The 21,537-nt window shown below is 40.8% G+C and overlaps 1 protein-coding gene across 1 annotated transcript in view; it reads left to right on the forward strand.

The window, feature by feature from the left end:
• The first annotated feature begins 2,325 nt into the window (after positions 1-2,325).
• EXT2 (exostosin glycosyltransferase 2) overlaps positions 2,326-21,537 on the forward strand; it is a 75,775-nt gene continuing 56,563 nt past the window's right edge. The window contains exons 1-7 of the mRNA XM_027719588.2: positions 2,326-2,400; positions 4,252-4,811; positions 4,984-5,073; positions 10,029-10,145; positions 14,260-14,455; positions 17,789-17,928; positions 18,787-18,880. Coding sequence (XP_027575389.1) covers positions 4,276-4,811; positions 4,984-5,073; positions 10,029-10,145; positions 14,260-14,455; positions 17,789-17,928; positions 18,787-18,880 — 1,173 coding nt within the window. The 5' untranslated portion in view covers positions 2,326-2,400; positions 4,252-4,275. The remainder of the gene's footprint in view (positions 2,401-4,251; positions 4,812-4,983; positions 5,074-10,028; positions 10,146-14,259; positions 14,456-17,788; positions 17,929-18,786; positions 18,881-21,537) is intronic.

The following is a 21,537-nucleotide window of genomic DNA, read 5'->3' on the forward strand; positions in this document are numbered from 1 at the left end:
TGGACGGCTTTGCAGAAAGCTGTTTTCCCAAGGGCAGGTGAAATGAAAGAGAACTAATCCATTGCGGACAGCTAAGACTGTTTAAGGACACTGTATTCCATGTGTGTGTGACAGAGAGAAAGAGACTCAGTTTAGAGGTTTGGAGCAGGGACAGGTACAACCTCTTATCCTTTTGCAATCACACATTATAGGATAGCCCACCACCACCTCACCGTTGTACGTAAGATACAAATACATAAAAATGACTACAAGAAAAATTGAAGAGGGGAATAATACATTTCAGGCCACCAAAAGCTGACACTATAAGATACACATGGTAAGAGTCTTTTAAATCACGAAGGATTACAGGATAGGAGCAGAGCTGGCCTGACTGGTAGCCCAGGCAGCAGAGACCAGGTATGAGGCTGGAGACGCTTCTGTCCCAGAAATCGGGTGGCTGAAGGGGCTGCAGCAGGAGAAGTTTTTGTGGCAGGATATCACTGACCTCTGGTAGCTCCAGAGGCAGACTGTGGCAATGTTCCCTGGAGACCTGCAGCTTTACGAAGCAGAGGACTTACTCCTCAAACAGCCCATACCTGTCCTCAGCTTGGCAGGAGAAACCAGTAAGCAATTGGAAACTGCTGAAAACTGTTTAGTGTTAAACTGTAACCATCGAAATAGTGACAGTTGTAACAGTTAAAACTGTTTACAGGGTGACAGATACAAAGTAATCCCTGTTTCCACCCCAGTGGCACAAAAAATAGTCAGGGTGTATCAGCCCAGAGAGCAGAGAAAGATAAAGAATATGGGTGCCACATGCAGGGACACTACACTGCTGCTGCTGGAACGTCTCCACTGTACCATTTCAGTGTGGACAGTTCAGCTGCAGCATCAGCCTCTGCTATGAAGACAGGCTGAGAGGATTGGGGTTGTTCAGGCCTGAGAAGAGAAGGCTCGGGGGAGACTCTAGAGCAGCCTGAAGGGAGCCTATGAGAATGCTGGAGAGGGACTTTACAAAGGCATGTAGCGATAGGACAAGGGAAAATGGCTTTAAACTGAAAGAAAGTAGATTTAGATTAGACATTAGGAAGAAATTCTTCACTATATGGTTGATGAGTCACAGGTTGCCCAAAGAAGTTGTGGATGCCCTATCCCTGCAAGTGTTCAAGGCCAGGCTGAATGGGGCTTTGAGCAACTTGATTTAGTGGAAGGTGTCCCTGTCCTGGAAGTTGTTCCTGCCCTGCCCTGCCCTGGAAGAATGGTTGGAAGTAGATAATCTTTAAGTTCTTTTTCAACCCAAACCACTCTATGATTCTGTGATCTTACCTGCCTTCCCCTCCACCCCCCACCCCCCCCCACCCCTCTTTCCTATAGACCTAGTCTATTACATTTTTGGTAATGAAACCAGTGTCCATGATTCCCACACAGCTTGAGTTTTGTGCAACAAATTTTTCCTCCTCTATTTTCTATCAGGAGAGACATTGGTTCAAGTCACTTTTGAGAAATGTTTGGGGAAGGTGTAGGTTTGGGTTGTTTTTTCACTCAAGTAGTGTGATCCAGCAGGTGGGAAAGGGACACATGACCCAAAAGTCCTTGGTCAATAAGAAATCTCAATATAGTTTTGGAAAGGTGCACAGAACCGGAGGAAAGTGAGTCAAAAATGCAAATGTATCGAAAGCCAGGGTGGTGGTGGCCCATTGGTACAAAGTTTGCACACCCAGGTAAACACCAACATGCCTGTTCTGACAGGAGAAGCGTCCCGTCAGCGGGGAGGCCTTCCCAAATCCTGCAGCCAGACTTCAGTCACCGAGGTGGGGCTTAATCCGGAGCAGTGTTGGAAGAAAAATCACTAACAGGGAAGAAAACTCCCCAAAATGAAACAGGCTCCGGGGGGAGCCAGGGCGAGGGAGCTGTGAGGGGGCGTACAGTGGGCAGCGCTGTCGAGGGCAGGAGAAGAGGGCACGGCCCTAACCTGGGGCCGTTGGCAGTGTGAAACGCGGGTTTCCATCCGTGCCCTGGCGCACGACAGGCACAGACCCCTTCTCTGCGCTGCTCCCGGCAGCGCCGCCAGGCCCCGGAGCACTGCCGGCCCTCGGCAGCGCCCAGGGGCAGCGCCGGCCCAGGGGCAGCACCGGCCCAGGGGCACTGCCGGCCCTCGGCAGCGCCGGCCCAGGGGCAGCGCCGGCCCAGGGGCAGCACCGGCCCAGGGGCACTGCCGGCCCTCGGCAGCGCCGGCCCAGGGGCAGCGCCGGCCCAGGGGCAGCGCCGGCCCAGGGGCAGCGCCGGCCCAGGGGCAGCGCCGGCCCAGGGGCAGTGCGGGCCTCCGGCCGCGGGGGGGCGCCGGGCGGTGCAGAGCGGCGGTGCGGGCGGGCCCCGCTCGGAGCGGGAGCGGCCGGGAGGCCCCGGCGACTGCGGGCGGAGGTGAGTGCGGGCGGCGGGGGTGGCCTCCTGTCCCTGCGGGTGGGCAGGAGAGCGGGAGGTGAAGGAGCCGCGGCGGGGCGGGGGCCCGGCTCCTGCCGACGGTGTCCCGGGCCGGCCTGGGCCCGCCCGCCGTGTCCCTCGGGGGGCGGCCCGTCCCGTCCTGCATCCCTGATGTCCCGTAGTGTTGTTGCCACCTCTCTGCTGTTTCTTGTTCCTGTTACTTCCAATATTCCAAGTGCGAGTACACCTTTTTTCCCCAGTGGACCGTGTGCTGTGTGAGAGTGAATGAACTTGTCCATGGATGGAGAGGTACCTTCCGCTGAGGGTTCCTCCCCTCGGGCTCAGGTCTGGACAGGTTTGCCGGGTGACCGAAATGCTCGCTGCAAATGTGCGGTCTTTGTCATCACGCAGGTGGTTCTGGCGCTGTGCCAGGAAGGAGGAATGACGTTAAGAGTCAGAAGCGTAAGGAAAGTTTCTAATTATAAAACTGATAGTAATGTAGCGTTCTGGCATCTGTCCTGATAACAGCATCACACAGGTATTGCCCTGTACAGGAGGCTTTAGAAGCTTCTTCCAGAGTCAGAACGTGGATGTAAATTGATGAGAGCGGCTGTTAAAATGGAATGTTTATTATCATCTCAGATTATTTTAGTGCTACTGAGTGTAAGTACAGTCATGTGTTACTCACCCTATCCTAAAAGTCTTTTGTTAAGAATTTCCAAATAACCCAATTTGTTATAAAGACCATTTGTTTGTTAATGAAACTGATACTTCTTTTGTTCATTGATACTTATTTTATTCATACTTGTCTGCTGGACAGTTGACTTGTCAGAATTTCTTGGTAGCTTACAAAGCAAGAAAACATCCCATTTGTCCTAAAGGAAAACACATAATTATACCATTCACATTCTTTTTCTGGAAAACATACTTACTACTTTTAAAAGGCTCTCACTGTGGAGAATTCAGTTTGAATTTATTTGTTATGGTAGTTTTGGTCAGAAACCTGAACAAGTTTTTTTTTGCCAATTCTCCAGTCTGTAGTTAATGTAAATTACCTTATGCAGGAACCACAATTCTGTGTGTAAAAACTTGTAAGAACTATCAAAGATGACAATATTTTTGTGACAGTTGTTTGTGATACTTGAGATTGCATCATGTTTTTCATTACAACTGTAGTACAGACTGTGGCCAACTATTATTTAAATGTTTTTCTTAATGTGGCTGCACTGGCAGCTCATAGAACACTTTTTTGCCCCAAAAGGCATATTGACAAAGATGATAAATTAATTCCTTGCCAGAAGTAGTTACCATCATTCTAGTCAGATATTGTGGGGCTGCTATGAAATTCAGTTTGAAAGCACCTTTATCTTAGAGATGGTATCATGATCCTACATTCTGTGTGATGCCCTTTTGTAAGTCTTTTGCAGGGTATCCAAGTTGTTTGTCTTCTGTGGATAAGTGTTTTGTTTTTTTATTAGTATTCACTATCAATACACTTGGTTGTAGGTGGAGTGGGACCTATTGGGTCTCAGCGCTCTGCTGTGTCTGAGATTTCCTCCTCCCCTCACTGTCCAAACCATGCCTTTTTCTGACTTGTGATTGTTAACTGGCCAACATAATTTTGTTACAACCAGGCCCAGCAGATCATCCTCAATTTGTCCTGGATGATCTCGTGGCAGTCCTGGTTGGCATCTTACATTCTAGTGGGACGTGAGCATTTGAGGAAAGTTTACTGCAATCTGCTGAGATGAGGAACCTTCCATGAAAGGGCTAACTGGATGTTTCTCTGCATTTTGGTAACTATGTATCTCTTCTACAGTTCATCCTAAAACCTCTCTCTCTATTTTGTAGAGACAAGAGATAATTGATTCCATTATGTGTGCGTCGGCCAAATATAACACCCGGGGTCCAGCCCTCATCCCAAGGATGAAAACCAAGCATCGCATCTATTATATCACTCTCTTTTCTATAGTTCTACTTGGCCTAATTGCCACAGGAATGTTTCAGTTCTGGCCTCACTCCATTGAGTCATCCAGTGACTGGACTGTTGAAAAACGCAGCGTCCATGATGTGCCTGTGGTCAAGCTTCCTGCTGATAGCCCCATTCCTGAGCGGGGAGACCTCAGCTGTAGGATGCACACCTGCTTCGACGTCTATAGATGTGGCTTCAATCCCAAAAACAAAATCAAGGTGTACATCTACTCACTGAAAAAGTATGTGGATGAATTTGGGGTGGCAGTGAGCAACACCATTTCCAGGGAATACAATGAGCTGCTAACGGCCATCTCTGACAGTGAATTCTACACTGATGATGTCAACCGGGCCTGCCTTTTTGTGCCATCCATAGATGTCCTCAATCAGAATGTGCTCCGTATCAAGGAGACAGCTCAGGCTTTGGCACAGTTATCCAGGTACATGCTGAAACTTCAATGTGTCAATTTAAAGAACACAAAGTGGAAAAAACTAAGGTTAATGCAGGAGGGGAGGATGCAGTGTGTTCATGCCAGAGCTAGGCTTTGACAGAATTTGTCTATGTGCAGAGAACACCTTTCTAATTGCCGTCTGTTTCTTCTTTTGCTGTAGGTGGGATCGGGGCACAAATCACCTGCTCTTCAATATGCTGCCTGGAGGGCCACCAGATTATAACACCGCCCTAGATGTTCCTAGAGATAGGTACGCGTTGTGCTGTGTTTGAGTGCACAGATCTGGGTTTAAATGCCACTGAAGAAGCAACAAGCTCAGAAGGGCAGTTGATATCAAAGAATATGCTCCTTAACCTCTACGAAACTGTAATATGACTTTCTTTCTTCTTAAAAAGGGAAGTAAAGAGGTCCCTGCCTTGTATAAAACAGGTGTTTACTTCTGAAATCTGAAAGTTTATCCCCATCCTTAATTTTATTTAGGATGTGGCTGAAATTGTGTGCTTTTAAGTGTTGGACTTGTAAGGTTGGAGAATCTTGAGATTAGACCTAGATCTGGTGTGTTACTGAACCTGAATGCTTTACAGAATGTCCCATTTGATGCAAATTAGAAGTTCAAAGATGATTGCAGCTGCAGTTTTCTGATAGAAGTCAGGTACTTCAGGGCATTTTAAAGCAGCTTCTCTGCTTGACAAAACTATGATGAATTTCAATTGTGTTTGTTATCTTAATATATAATATATTAGTAATTGGACAACTGCTCTTAGTTATTCTCTGGTAAGTGTGTTTTGAAAATATTTGCCAGGAATTTAAAAGACATAAATTCTGAGCTCCATTTTCACTTGCAGAATAGTTTACTTTTGGAAGAGGAAAGGAGGTTGTAAGGCAAAGAAAATAGGAAGAAGAGGAAGACAAACTTATTTAGCTTAGATACTGTTACTGAGTATGTTTCTACTGTATTAGCTTGTGTGTGCTTAGTTCTGCTAAGTTAGCTCCCATGTAACCAGTGCCTTTCTTGAAGGTCAAGGTTAACTTTCTCCTGCTAAATGTCAATAAAATCTTACCTGAGATATGGGATCTTTGCTGAGATGATTGTGTGTGGAGTCTATCTTGATTTCTTTACAGCAAAGAAAATTTAAAACATCCCTCAGTGCCAGAACAGATATTTTTCTGGACATGTTTAAAGAGTAAACTTGCTCATCGTGAAGTAAGGATTTAGTTTTTTACTTCTCTGCATGAAATATGTTGTATGTATGTGGGTTAGCCTGGAGAGGGCAGTCAAGCATCAGTCTCACGTAACGAAACCTGTTAATCTCCTGGTAGATACTTGCATTTGTTATCTTAGATTTACGATTCTTAAGGATAATTTTCATTTGAGAATGCTCTGTTTAATGGGATGGACTACATGTTTGTGGATGCATGTGTCTATTGAAGAAGTGGATTTATTAAGAGAATGCAGTAGATCTACTGCAAAACTTTTTTGGTTTTTTTTACTCTTTTCATCTCAAATCTCCATTTATATGGTTTAGTATGCAGGAAGTGTATTATTTTGGTAGGTGTTTGTCCTAAGTGTTTTTCATACTATCATGGAAAGCTCAGTAATTTAAGTAAAAAGCTAAAATCTTTTTTTGGCATACAGCTGTTGTTGTAACTTGCCAATTTGACTCACCCTGCAGCTGTATGATCATGAGCTGTAATATGTGAGAGAGGCAATAACAGCACTTGGGACAGCAAAAAAGTGGAAACTCCTTTTTGTAGGCAGCCAACAGTTAGCGTATTCCATCTACAGAACCTGTACCACAGGTCACAGGTGTGAAGGCAAGAGAACTGTGAAAGAAGTCACAGACTAGTGTGGACCTAGTCCTGGAAAGGCCTGAGTGATGCAATATGAGCTTTCAGTATGATATTGGAGACCTTTGGAGTTCTTAGTTCAAGTCTAACTGAACAAGTGACCTGAGTGTGTTTTCTATATTTGAGAATGTCTGCAGGTGCTACAGGATGGGGACTTAACCAAGTGTGAAAGACAGTTATTTGTAGCATCACAGGAGGAGAGGCTGCCGGCCAAATTAAACATATGTTGGTAGAGTTCAGTTGTTTTTCAGTGACTTGTCTGAACTGTACCAAGACAACTCCAGAAAGACTGCATTTGTGGAATTTTGTGAAATACATAGGTAGTATTTGTGAAGTTTGCACAGGGAGTGTGGCCTGCCTTCTACAGTCAGCATGTATCAGAGATCATAAATAGCTGAATGACAGTGGATCATGAGGTTTGGTAGATTTGTGTTCTACTGATTTTCTGCAGAATATTAATCCAGGTAAAGTAAGACCTTATACGCAAAGGGGAATAGAGTTCTGATAATTTTACATCTGGAATCGTTCTTATCTAAGGTACTTCACTAAGGGGTTGTTTGTTTATTAAATCGTTACATCGAATTTCCAAAGACAGTACAAAAGGGCTTTATCCCATAATTTCAAAGGTGGAAGTCTGCCTTGTGGGCATGGAGACTATGTTGCTGGTATTAGCTTTCATAATGCATGTAATCTCCTGCTATGAAACTTAAAACATAAGCTCTATATTATTTGTTAATTAGTGTTGTTGAATTTGGTACAATAATGATGTTGAAAGGATTTCTTTTGCAAAGCTAATCTGTAGCTGTAGAATTGAACATACAAACTAAGATACTTTTTATTTATTTCTGCTACAGTTTGTGAATTGGATTTCAGTTGGCAGAAAGCTGCTGCTGTTGGCAGCTGGGCAGAAACTTTTAGAGTAGAGGCCAGCTGGCACACTTCATGCAGAGAGAGAAGGATCACTATTTGAAAAGTGGTGAAAAGTTGCTCAGGAACAGGCTCATTCCTCACTGACCGGTGCAATTTAAAGATTATTTGTCTTGAGTACATTAGGAGTTAATATTCCTACTCCCTTACTGCACTGTAAAATGAAAATCCGCATGGAGTTACTTAACTGGTGTTGGTTCCCTGTGGGTTTATTTAGGTAGAAGTCTGCATGACACACACCTGCTTTCTCAAGGCTGATGAGGTGCTGTCATGTTTTCACCGGATCCAATTAAAACAATCTGATTCTGGTTTCCCAGTTGGGGGCTATGGGGTAAAAAAGAGGAGCGAGATATAGAGTGCAAGAACAGCAACACCCAAGCCAATTTTTTTTCTCCCTGCTTGTGACTGAATTAGTATGGATAAGACATGGAACATGCAGCTTCAAGGGTGAGACCTAGTTCTAGCAGTACATGTCACCAAAGGCAGGAAGATGTGGGAGCATTGGAAGGGAATTAAAAATAATCACTCGATTTGGAATATAAATTCTAACTCAGCATGTACTTGGTTTATCATCCTATTTTCAAGTTGATTTTTGCTCCTATCATTGTTTGTGTTCTGAATGAAGAAGGGCAAGTTGTTTTGATTTTGTAGTTACCAAGCTGAAATGCATCTCCAATCCAGAACCTCTAATCCAGAGCCTGGGATCTTCAAAGAGTGTTTGCCTTGACTACTTGAGTGAAATCAGTCACATTTATGACAAAGCGTGATCATGATATTTGAACACTGAACAACTGTGTTGCCAGTCAGAACAGGAAGTGAAGTATCCTGTGGGACATCTGATGGGGATTAGACCAGGCAGAACATACTGGTGTTCATCCAGGGTGTCTTGTTGTGATGGGAAAAAATGATGGGTCTTGGTGATAATTAGGTATAATGATAATCTGTTGTCTAACAGTTGTGGAAAAACTGTTTTTCCAGACACCATACTAAGGATTTCATTCAGTGATATCTGAAAACAAGAATATCAGCTAGTGGATTGTCAGTGCCTCTTCCAGTCTCATCTTAACTTTTTGTTCCTATGTGTCTGTTCTGATTACTGATGAGATGTGTGGGTGCTCTGATCTGAACTGTGACAGGATGCAGGCTGGTGATAGTAAGGCTTTTGGCTGTAGTCATAGCTACAACTATGCATACAGCTCCTCAAGATCCTTTCTGTATTGCCTTGTCTAGTGGTATATTTGTGTTCTGCTTCTTTCCACAGAGAAGGAGAGAAACTGGAGTTGAGAAATATTTTTGTCCAAAGTACTTTGTAGGGTACCTTAAGCAGACTCAGTATCCTGGGGCAACTGAAAGTATAGTGCACCCTCTTGTTGAGTGACACAGGACTGAAAGCTTGATCAGCTGTTTGAGAAGTCTCACTAAAGAAGCTGACTCTGAGTTTCTTTTGGAACTAGGATGATGCGTTAATGGTGCCACCTGGTCAATGGAGATGAAATGGCAACGGAAAAGCTGCTGACCTCTAATAGCATATTTCAAAGAAGCTTGATTTGTGATAGTATATAGTAGCAAACCTGTTTCTGGAATTGTAAATGATATACTGCTTTCTTCTGTACACTTTGTTGTCTTCTGCACTTCTGGGTGGCAAAAGATTGTTCCATCTAGGAAAAGGCACAATGAGGGTCATCCTGTTGGAAGGTTGAATTGCATTTTAATTGATCAGTCCTTGCTGACTTCCATGCTCTCTAGCACATAATGTCCCAAGCTGTTGGAACTTAATTTCATAACATGCAGATTTCTTGTTCTTTTGTTTCCTGTTTATAGATTTTTTTGTGTAATATAAAAATGAAATAAATTTCACTAGCTTGTATGATAACTTTGAAAATACAGTGGCAAATAACTCTGTTGTATTTTGCAGCCTTAGAAGTCCAGAGTTGCTATAAAATGCCAAATTACTATCTTACTGTACATCATTCGTATCCGAAGTGTAGCATGTCTCTAACATTTTGGAAGTTGTGCCATACCCTATTTTAGTGCAGGCATCAAGGAATATCTTAACTAGTATAAAGAATTCAGAATGTATTTCTTTAAGTTAAAATTGACTTAGGACAGGTAAGCTCACTAATTGCAAAATTATCATAATGACAGCAATATATTAAATTTTCCTATATTAAAAAAAAATAGTCCATTCCTCAGTGATCCTACACAAATGTAAGCATTCTGTTGGTGACTAGTTCCAATCTAGCAGTATGCTCAGATCATGAAAACTAAAGTGAACCTAAAAACAACATGGAAATATGCTGCTGACTAAAGTTGAGGGAAAAACTTACTTCAGAGCATGCATCTTCTTTCTCTGGTATTCACAAGCAGTGAATTACTGGAGTCTGAATGTTACAGATTCTCTGTTCAAAGTTGCTTTCTTTTATTTTCCAGAGCTCTGTTGGCTGGTGGAGGCTTCTCCACATGGACTTACCGGCAAGGCTACGACGTCAGTATTCCTGTTTACAGCCCGTTGTCGGCAGAAGTGGATCTGCCAGAAAGAGGACCAGGGTAAAGTAATCACCATGAATTTGGCAAAGTATATTCAATATCATGTTTGGTATTGATGATGATAAAATATAAATATAACTACTAACTTTATAACTGATGGTTCCAATGCTAATAGTCTTGGCTCATCTGCCAATATAGCTATGAATTGAGGATTTTTTTTGAGTGATTCTGTTTTTCTCACACCAGAAACTGGACTGTAAAATATGACAGCATGACAGTGTTTCTGGTGGAATTAGATTCAATATTTCCAGTGAGCTGACGAGATATTTTGGATATAAATAGAAGTAGTTGCTAATATATTTGATTTCTTTGAAGTATAAGTAAATCAGGGCATTAATTCAAAGCAGTATAGATTCCCTAATAAATTATCACTTCAGACAGTTTATTTAAGGATACTTAAAGGCAAAGTAATGACAAAAGACACTATTGCAATGATAAAAGTGTGCTATACCTGCATTGTGACTTTAAAGAGATAGAATGTCCTAAGTTGGAAGGGACCCACCCACAAATCCAACTCCTGCCCCTGCACAGGACAACCTCAAGAATCCCACCATGTGCCTGAGAGTGTTGTCCAAACACTTCTTGAACTCTGTCAGGCTTGGTGCCATGACCACATCTCTGGGGAGCCTGTTCCAGTCCCCAGTCACCCTCTGAGTGAAGAACCTTTTCCTATTATCCAACCTAAACTTCCACTGATACAATTCCCTTGAGTCCTGTCACTGATCACCACAAAAAAGAGATCAGTGCCTGTCCCTCTGCTTCCCCTCGTGAGGAAGCTGCAGACAGCAATGAGGTCTCCCCTCAGTCTCCTGTTCTCAGGCCGAACAAGCAAAGTGACCTCAGCCGCTCCTCATATGGCTTCCCAAATAGGCCCTTGACCTTCATATCTCTCCTTTGCACTCTCTATAATAGCTTTATATCTTTCTTTTATTGTGGTGCCCTAAACTGCACAGAGGACTTGAGGTGAGGCCGCACCAGCACAGAGTAGAGCGGGACAATAATCTGCTTCAACAAGGCAGTGCCTGATGCCCCCAGGACATGGTTGGCCCTCCTGGCTGCCAGGGCACTGCTGACCATATTGAACTTGCATCAGCCAGGACCTCCAGGTTCCTTTCCACATCACTGCTCTCCAGCCTTCTTTTCCCCAGTCTCTACATACATCCAAGGTTGCTCCCTTCCTTGTGCAGAATCTGGCACTTTGTTAAACTTCATATGGTTGGTGATTGCTCAGCCCTCCTAATTTGTCGAGGTCTCTCTGCAGGGCCTCTGCCTTCAAGGGAGTCAACAGCTCCTCCTAGTTTAGTGTCATTGGCAAACTTAGTATTCTTTAGAGTCCTGCATCAAGGTTGTTAACAAAGATGTTGAAGAGAACTGGGCTGAGAATGAAGCCCTGCAGAACCCCACTAGTGACTGGATGCCCATCTGATGTTACCCCATTCACTATAACTCTTTGTGCCTAACCTGTGGTTATCTCATGAAAAAGAAAAATGAGAACTGATTTGATTATGAGAATACATACATCCAGAGCTTGGAATATTGTTTTTATTTGTTTCTTTTTTAAAATAGTGGAGTAAGACATAAACACAAACAACACAACCCCCTCCTCCCCAAACCTTGTAGTTGGAAGTAAAGCAAGACAATTGGGAAATAAAGCACTAATTTTATCAGAGTGTGTAATTAGTCATTGAAATGAGCTACCCTAGAAAATGGTGGTTTCTCTAATCCATTCATGTCTTCAGAACAAGAGGAAGTAGAAGTCTGAAAGACGTGTTTTAATTGATTATGGAAGGCTGCTCTTTTAATATTTCATAAATCTTTTAATTACAGAGCTGAAAGTGTTTCACTGTAACAGGGTTTTACCCTGCTACGGTTTAAAAGTTCTGTTGATTGAGGCAATGGGGATCAATGATGTTTCCTCTCGTGAAGATCAGGTTTAGAAATGCAGAAACTTTAGGCTCTTTTCTTCTGACAGCATTCTGTAGAGAATATGAATTTTCAAAGTTGAAAACTGTGATTGAAAGGGCACAGCCTCTGTCAGACACAAAAGTTGTTGGTCTTTGGTTTAAGTTGTCTTTTCTGGTACGGGCAATGCTCTTGCTCTTCCTCTGGGCTGCTCCCAAGTACAATACTGCAGTCAATTAGAACAACCTTGTGCAGTGGTGGTTTATTTTGCTCACACCCTTTGTGTTCCTGCTTGTGATGCTCCTGGGCCAGACCAGCGTAGGGGCATCTGGTTGCATCCCAATTGATTCTTCACAAGTCTCAAGTATTACTACGTTCTGACACAGAGTGAAAACACACTTTATGTTTCTGTCTGGAAAGCATGAACATGATTATAGGCTTCAGCATGTATAGAACTAACTGTAAAGACAGATATAGTCATATTGTTCGTGTCCATGTAGTCAGCTAAACGCTATGTCTGGTTTTGGGTCTGATAAGAGAAAACAAGTCTTGTGTTCAGTGAAGGTGTAGGAGCTTTCGTTTTCTCAACTTTTTTTTTTTTTTTGGTGGTGAAGAGAAAACTGCTCTACGGAGTTCCATCTAGTGGCCAGTTAGCGTTGCTAGTGAGACGCATTCACAGCTTAATTACTTTGTGCAGGAGTCGTGTGGCAAGGACACACCGCTCAGAATTTAGGCTTGCTTGGGATGAACTATTACATTCTACTATGCTACTGTGTTATTTCTTGGGAGATAGGATGTATTTTCTTTTGTTGCAAGATTTGATAGCTAGATTATGAGTGTCATAGAACAAGGACAGTTTCAAGGCAAAATTTGGTTTTGAACATACACACAAACAAACCTACATATTTTTTATCTGATATTAGGCACTTATTCTCACTCATCTGCATCATTATTTCCTTTTTTTAAGGCCTTTTATCGAGCTGAACTGAAGGGTGCTTGTCTTTTTAATTGGATTACTTAAAATCCACTTCTACTAGAAATATATATTCTGTAGAGCTGCTGGTAGCAAATTGGTAGCAGCTGGAAGCTTGGGAAAAAGAATGTTTAAAAAAAATATTATGCAAGTCTCATCTGTTAATTGGAGCAACTAAAGTGAACAGCATGAAAATGAGTAGAAGAGGTGAGAAGAGCAGCAGGAGAGGTCTGACTTTATAAAGTGTGTGTGTTTGTATGTGCTTTCAGAGCTGTAAATTAAAGATAGCATCACATGGAGTAAAACTGGAATCCTAAGTGCAAGCCTCGTGCTTCCTGTGTTCTTTTGGCAGCATGAGGGCAGGCACTCTCTGTGTGTTCCTTTCAGTGGGGAGTGGTAGAGCAGTCTGACTTAGCTGACCTGTTTAAAAAGGAAACCCAAGTAGACCAATATAACAATTAAATGACATGCTATTTTCCAATATTAATATAGCTTTTTAGAGCAGCAAGCACCTAATTTGAGCCTGTATTCCTGTGTGGTTCACCTCCAGTGTTAATTAGTGTTTTTAAGCACTTCAATGTCAAGGCACATTTTAAATATTCATAGTTTTGGAACGTAGTGGGACTTGAGAGTGTATGGGATAACAGGCCCTCAACTCTTCCCTGGAAATTTTACCTTTATATTGCCCAGAAGGGACAGAACTGAATCACAGTTAAAAAAGATGAGCTTGTCCTATTGCTTCTGTCACCATATTGACACTAAATAAGCTAAATACTAAATACTGAGTTGCCAGTTCAGCATCTTTTTTCAATCAAAATTAATGAGAAAATATATGGGAGGAGAAACTAGCAGCAGCATTCAGTGTCCTATCTACTTTGTTTTAGCACCAAACAAAAGTACAAACAATCCTGGCATCAGTAGCAGGCTATTTTAATATGTAACTAAATAATGTTTATTTCAGTTTATAATAGAGGTTATAATGTGAGTGCCTATTCTAATGTAATAAGCATTTTTTCCAAGTACAAATTTATTCAGAGTTGTAAATAACTATCTTACTATCCCAGATTCAATTATATTGCACCATTACCCTTTCCAGCCTTGTCTGAAAATATGGTCTTGGCAGTGTGTCCACGTTTAGTTAATCCTGCTCTGCTTTTCTAGGATGGAAGGAAATGTGTTTTAGGGCATCTTGGAAGTAACCTCCCAGTGCTGCTAGCTAACCTTGCTGTGGTTTTTCAGTCCTCGCAGGTATTTCATTCTGTCATCTCAAATGGCTCTGCACCCAGAATACCAGTCTGAGCTGGAAGCTCTTCAGGCTGAGAATGGGGAATCAGTGTTGATCCTAGACAAATGTACAAATCTGTCAGATGGGGTCCCTGCTGTTCGCAAACGCTGTTACAAGAATCAAGTCTTTGATTATCCTCAGGTGCTTCAGGTAAGGCTGTCTCTCTGCAAACGGCTCTTCACCTTGGTGTCTGTCTTAGCTGTGGTGCTCTTCCTGTTTAGCACTGGTAGGGTACTTCCTTGTATTTAATTAACTTGCTGACTATGTTTTGAAACTGCATAATTTGTTATGTAAGCTTGAATATTATATCCTAACTTTATCCTTATTTTTAAGAGGGCCAAAAACTATATAATCAAACTGATATGTAGACTATGCTGCAATTTGAAAACACTGCTTGTGTATAACAACTTCTTGAGATTGGTCATGGTGGTCTAGTAACACAAGACAATGTTATGTAAACATAAAAAATTACATGAAGATACTGCCAAATCCAGCAGTAATGTGAGGAGAAACTTTTGGAGGCCAGATAAAACTGCTGACTTCAAAACTGGGGAGGAACATTGGAATCTACAGCTTCCAAAATAGCTGGTAAAAGGCCCTTCAGCAGGCATGAATTTGGAATTTATTTGTCACATGTGACAGTCCAGGCCTTGTGAGATGAAGCTTGGAGCAAAAGATGGCTTTGTCAATTGGATAGGTTAAATGAACTTTAAAGAGCATATGTGTGGATGTATTTGGCCAAAAAAAGTGTTACATTTAAGGAGAGTTAGATTACACTTTGTGTATGTAGTTTAGTAGTTAAATCGTACAGAACTATCTGTATAGATATGACAGACTGAGCTACAAGACTTGTCAGCATGCAGCTATGAAAACATCTAGGTGAAATGTGTTTCATGGCCTTGACTCAACTTCTAGAGGCCTTTTGATGTGTCACTGAAGATAAAACTAGATAGTGTTCTCAGCCCCCTGTGTCTCTTGGCAATTCACTAACAGAGAGGTGTTTCGGCATGCAGTGTGGTAAAGTGAGTTATGCCATAGGCCACTGTGCTCTGTCTGTGGCCACCAGCATATAATCCGTCTTTGAACTTCAGCAAATGATGGAAAAATAACAAACAAGCTGAGGGAAGGCAAAGTTTCCACCCCCCCTGTTATGTTTTTTAGGAAATATTTTTAAGATTCTTCGTGGTGGAGGAGGAGATGGAGGAAAGGGTCACCCGGAGTCCTAAACTTGGAATAAAGAAAAAAACCAAACTTGTTTGCTTTATTTCTTTAAATACAAACTGGATTGCTAAAGGACAGCAAGTCAGGGAATCTATATCTTGCTATGTATGATTTTGTAACTCAGAAGAGAGCTGGCGCATGCCGAGATTGTTAAAATACTTTCCTTTGTAGAGCCCTGCATTTCCCTTTGGAATGTCTGGCTGATAACAGCGGTGATGTGAGGAGATATATTTATAGTAACCTTTGTCTAGACAGGAAAAATGGTTATCTGGGCAGATGAGCATGTGTGTCCACATCTGTGCTTTTTTTTTCTCTCCCAGACCTTACTAGATTCTCTTCCACCTGCTGCTGTGTGATCTAGTGAGTCAATGGTTAAAATGCTTGTTCATTCTCTCAGCTCCTTCCATTCCCCACACTCTTCTTTTCCTTCTCTACCTGTCTAAGAGTGGGGGAAGGGGGGCTTTGATCACGGCTCATCCTTTCCAGCACTGCCTTTACAGACTTCCTACTAGACAGGCTCTTGGGCTTCTGTGTTGTTAATGCTTCCTGTTTGCAATCTTCTCTTAGATGAGATTTTTGAGGCTTTTAGTAGTCTATGGGTATGAACATAGGTCTTCTGATTGCAGTAGGAAACAAGTGAAGAGCCAGCAAACCCCCTTGTATTTCCTAGTTCCATTTTGATGTTTTGCTGCCCTACTGAGGCTTCTGGCTCCTGTTCTTCAGGCCACGGAACACAAGCTGGAAAGATGTTTTCTTATCTGTGGGAGCCCCTGTATGAATTTTAAAATTTTTCTTTCTTAAACTTAGGGATAGTACTGACTTAGGATTTTTCCTTGTTGTGTAGCCGAACTCTACTAGCATTTATTTTGCAATCTTGAATCTGTAGCAAGATTCCTCAGTGGCAGTGAGAACTAAAGTCCCTATATACAGGTGAGTGTAGCATAGTCAAGAAGTCTTCTCTGCTGCAGTTTAAACTCATGGCATTTTGTCTTGTGTGTCATGGATGTGAGTAGGTGGATTATGTTCTTCCTTTTTGCAACAACTTTTTTTGTCTTTGAAACTCCCTTCTTCCTGTCCTCACCCCTTCAGAATAAGTAATATTGATGTAGTCAATTCTTCCTTGTAGATCATACTTACAAGGTAAGTAGCCATCCTTTGCCTACCACTGTAAGTGCATTTCCCAAGACTGAACACTGCTCTGTCTGAGGTCTTTAGTTACTGAGAAGAGTGAGTGAATCATTCAGGTTTCGCGAATTGTTCTTCTTTTTGTGTTGTAATACTACTAGGGGTGGATTGGTTTGTTTTTTCAACAGTACAACATTGCTATCACATGGATATCCTTTCTTTGCCTTTTCTTTTGTAGTTAATGTCCTCTTCTGCAAAGTGCAAATCCTAGCCAGTTACTTCATGCTTTATGTTTGTGCAGTTTGTTATTTCTATCTAAGTGTTGAATCCTACATGTATCGGTATTTTTTAGCTTATTTATCCCTATAATGTCAAAGTCTAATGCTGCTATCCTTAATACCAGCTACAAAATCATAGGTGTCATCAGATCTAATAAGTGTGGTCTTAATTCTGCTACTCAGTTAACTAAAGGACACATGGAATGCTGTTGTACTTAGGATAGATTACTTGGTCCATCACTGTTTTTACTTGTGAGCCACTGCTAACTTCTTTATTGGAGTTTTCTGACTGTAATTTATGTAACTGTAAAGCCTATGAGGACCTTATCTAGCCCCAGATTTCTTACTTTGTCTCTGAAAATGCTATCAAAAATGTCAAATGAATTTTAAAATTGAGATATGAAGTCCGTCACTTCCCTGCTATCCATAGAACTACATTACCTTATAACAGAAGAAAATTAAGTTGGCTTTGTACAGTTTGTACTCAAGTAAGTTCATACTAATTGTTGCTCATCTCGTTATGCCACAGTTTCAAAATGTTTTAAACTTATTTTTCTCTTTGAGTTCTCTCAATTAGAATTCTTGCAGTTTGGCCATTAAAATAAATAGAATCGACCCACTAGCTGATTTCTCATCCCTCTACTTATGATTTTTTTATTATTAGTTGTATAATTATTTTTAATTAGCTAATAATACAGAATATATTGGTTGCACAGAGCAAGACAGTTTTCCTTTTGACTTGTTTTTTTTATGAGGGGAAGAACAGGAAAACATAATGCATATGTACATACACACACAATGCAAATCTGACATTTCTTTTTTTTTTCCTCATTTGTGTGTTGGATGCTTTTGTTGACAGGAGTCTACATTCTGTGTTGTTCTACGTGGAGCCCGCCTGGGGCAGGCTGTGCTGAGTGATGTTCTTCAAGCTGGCTGTGTCCCAGTCATCATTGCTGACTCCTACATTTTACCTTTCTCTGAGGTTCTGGACTGGAAGAGGTCTGTACCCTCACTGTTGTATATCATACTGCTGCATTAGATACTTCATTACCTTCAGTGATTTGATAAAATCTGTGTGATAAGTGAAGTGTACTGGGGGCTACATGGAGTAGAAAACAGAGTAAGATACACACAGTATTTACCCTTGATATATTGTGTATCAAAAATAGGAGAGGAAAATAAATGGGACAGATAAAACAGAGCATTTGATTATCCTGTAGCCAGTCATATTTTTTCTGAAACAGTTTTGCTTTATTATCTTGTGCTTGAATTCAATGAGGACTGGTCTCCATTCAGGCTCTTAAAAGTATTTACTAAAGATTGCATCAGAGAAATGTAAATTCTCTATATTGCATCATGATTCCCAAATTGATCTGAGATGGAAAGGTATAATTATTTTGTAGCTGAGTACACTGTGTAAGGAGCTTGGATTATTTTTCTATGCATGCCCTATGCCCAGTTATGTGATCTTGGGATAGTATGTGTAAAAATTACTAGTTTTACACTGTATATGCTATTACTGTTTTGTCAATCCAAAAATCTCTGCTGACAGCAACTCAGTAGCAATCCAAAGATGAGAATTCAGGATTTCTGGGTCTCTGTCGCTTCCATAGTTGATTGTCTGGACAGATCAGTCTACAGACTTTGGCGACATTATCTGTGGACAAACTGGCTGGTGGTATGGAGGAACTGCTACAGAGTAATTCATTACACTGACAGAAGACTGCTTCTTTCTGCTCATGTCTTTTGAATATGTCTTATTAAAATAGTAAAAAATTCGGGGTTAGAGAAGCAGTTGACATCTTTTAGTGTTCTTTCTTCTCCTCTTGCCATTTGTTTTCTGTTTTTTGCTTATAGGGCCTCTGTTGTCATCCCTGAAGAAAAGATGCCTGAAATGTATAGTATTCTGCAAAGTATCCCCCAGCGTCAGATTGAAGAAATGCAAAGACAGGTAAAATAATGTACTGTGTTAAAATTATTTTCCTTTTATTTACAGTTGGAGTGTAGGTTCATATACCGGCCTTGCTCTGAAAGCTGTTGGAATGCAGAAACATCCTCTGTACTCTCATGTTAATATTTTGATTATTTGACCCTATTCTTTCCTTATGCTAAACATCTGCATTCACCATAATTTTCCAGTGGGACAGAAGCTCTCCTTGAATTTGAATGTACTGTCTACTCATATCTATTAACATATTTCTGTTGAAATAACAGTGTATATTTGTTTCTTTTTTCTACATGGTATTTAAATTGCATCAAAGAAGTCCAAGAGTCTTGTCTTTATCTCAAAAGAAGCTTTGGTTTGTAGTAAGTTTTAATTGCTTAGAATGCGAGAGAAACATTAAGTCCAAAAGGTTTTAAATATCATTCCTCTGAGAGGGATGTTTTACTTATTTGGTAAAATAGGAGAAGAGCAGAGACCATGAACTGTCCAAACTTGTGAATGAAGCCTGTGTCAGATGAGTATACAGGAAATGTCTCCTAGTTTACTCCAACTCCAATTGATGCTAATTCCTGTTTATTGGCCTTGTTATTATGGACACTATCATCATAAGTTGCTCTAATTCTAGACCTTACACAGAAAGAGCAAACTCAGCAATGAGGACTTTTAGCCATATGAGAATTTTCACAAACTGTGAAGTTTTGCTGTCAGATTAGGGGCTAGGATTCAAGCACATTGTTCCTTTGGTGGTTGGAATATATAGATTATATTTTCAGGCCAGCAAAGAAGATATTAACATATATGGTACACTTGTATCTAGGATATTTCATCCTTGACATCTTATTGTACCTGAGCATATATTGTTGTAAGGTAGGAAGATACTCTTATTATCGCCTCAGTTCCTCATCAGGAAAAACATAGAGGAAGTAAGAGCGAGGTATGAAAGGAAAAAGTTAACTGTTTGATCTCAGGTGACTTTTAAAGATGCATGGAATTTCTGCAGTCAAATTTCTGCAAGAATTGTGAAGTCATGTTTCTGAAATTCCCTTACCCAACCTTAGTGACAAAGTCATCTTCTGTGTGGTCCTTGTAAAAAGTGAGCCAAGACATGATTTTTCAGGGTGTAGCCTAAAACACTCTAGTTACTTCTACTTAGGCAGTGCTAAAAGTTGCATGGTGTATGTTAATACTGATACGTGTAGAGAAAATAGACTCTCAAATTAAGAAGTAAATGTCTTTCACACTTGAATTCTGTTGCCAACTTCATTCTGTGTACAGAGAGTGTGCAAATACCACAGCAGCCGTCAGGGGTCTCCTTTCTCTTTAGTGTCTTCACACAAATGAACCATTTTGATGGAGCCTGCTGGCAGCAAGACATGCCACCAGAAACACAGGTGATAAAGTAGCCTTGGCATTACAGCTCCTAGAGATGCAATTTTGCTTTAGAGATGTTAACACTAGGGAGTTTTGCATAATAAAGTTTAAAAACTGACATTAGTCATCTGTTAAAGTGTGCATTACTTTTCTTGTTGTCCATTTTACTAAAAACATAAAATCATCATTTCAGGATAGTGTTCTCCATCTATGGAGAATGCACTTGATGTTGTGGACAGCTTAAACACTAATTTCAAAGTATAAAATCAGGAAACAACTACGGTCTGTAAAAAACAAGCAAATGAAATGAAAACAAGCAAGCAAACCCCTTAAACATTCACAATGAAACAAACCAACAATAACTCCCTAAATTCGGATGATGCATAAATTACTTATGTTATCTGTAACTCCAATAAAATTAAGTTAAAATAGAAGATATTTTAATACTAATAATGCTCCAATAATAATACTAATAATAGTCTCTGTCTGGAGTGAGTTTTCTTGGATTATAGATGGTTTGCAGTAGTCATTGTCATTGGGTTCAAAGCATCCCTGAACATCATTGGAAAATGTGATTCTGTTGACTGAAGTATGTTTTTCTAAAGCTTCCTCTCACATCTTCTTGCTTTTGTTAAGGATATAGTTGTGTGTTTTGATAGTAAAAGTAATAGGATAAAATCATAAGGTCTGTCTTTCTCTTGTCTTTATGAATTTATTTCTGTCTACATATTAAGAATATTTAAACATGCAATCCATACATTTCGTGTCCTGTCAGCCTTATTTACAAGGCAAAATCCCAGTGAAATTCCATTGCTGATACATGGTTCTGTGTTCTAGCTATCTAACGTGGTGAAGAGATCTTGGTGACTGATACTGTGTGGATTACCAGTAACCTAATTACTTTTCCTCATTGATAAATGTGCACTAATACTACACCTGTGCTACAAATTTTTGTTTCCTTCCTCCTCCTCAGTCTCACAGTAGGGAGCAGTTGCACACTTTACTTTCTGGTTTTCAGTCTAAATGGTTTGGGAAAGTATCCTAGGACTTTCTGGCTAGACAAAACATCATCTCAGATTTTTTCAGTGTCTTCACTTCAGCAGCAATGTACAGGGATGAATGAATAAAGATTTGCATAATGAGGCTGAAGTGATAGAAGAGAGAATTTGAAGTTGGAATGAATTTCTTGAGGAGACTGGTGCTAAAGGGTAGTTCAGAAGCAACATGAATTCATCACAAGTACTCTATTTTGTTTCTTGGGCAAGGAATTACTGAAATGAAACAACTAATAG

Source organism: Pipra filicauda, unplaced genomic scaffold (genome assembly GCF_003945595.2).
Source record: "Pipra filicauda isolate LSUMZ 115617 unplaced genomic scaffold, ASM394559v2 scaffold32_size4067784_pilon, whole genome shotgun sequence".
Classification (NCBI taxonomy): Eukaryota; Metazoa; Chordata; class Aves; order Passeriformes; family Pipridae; genus Pipra; species Pipra filicauda.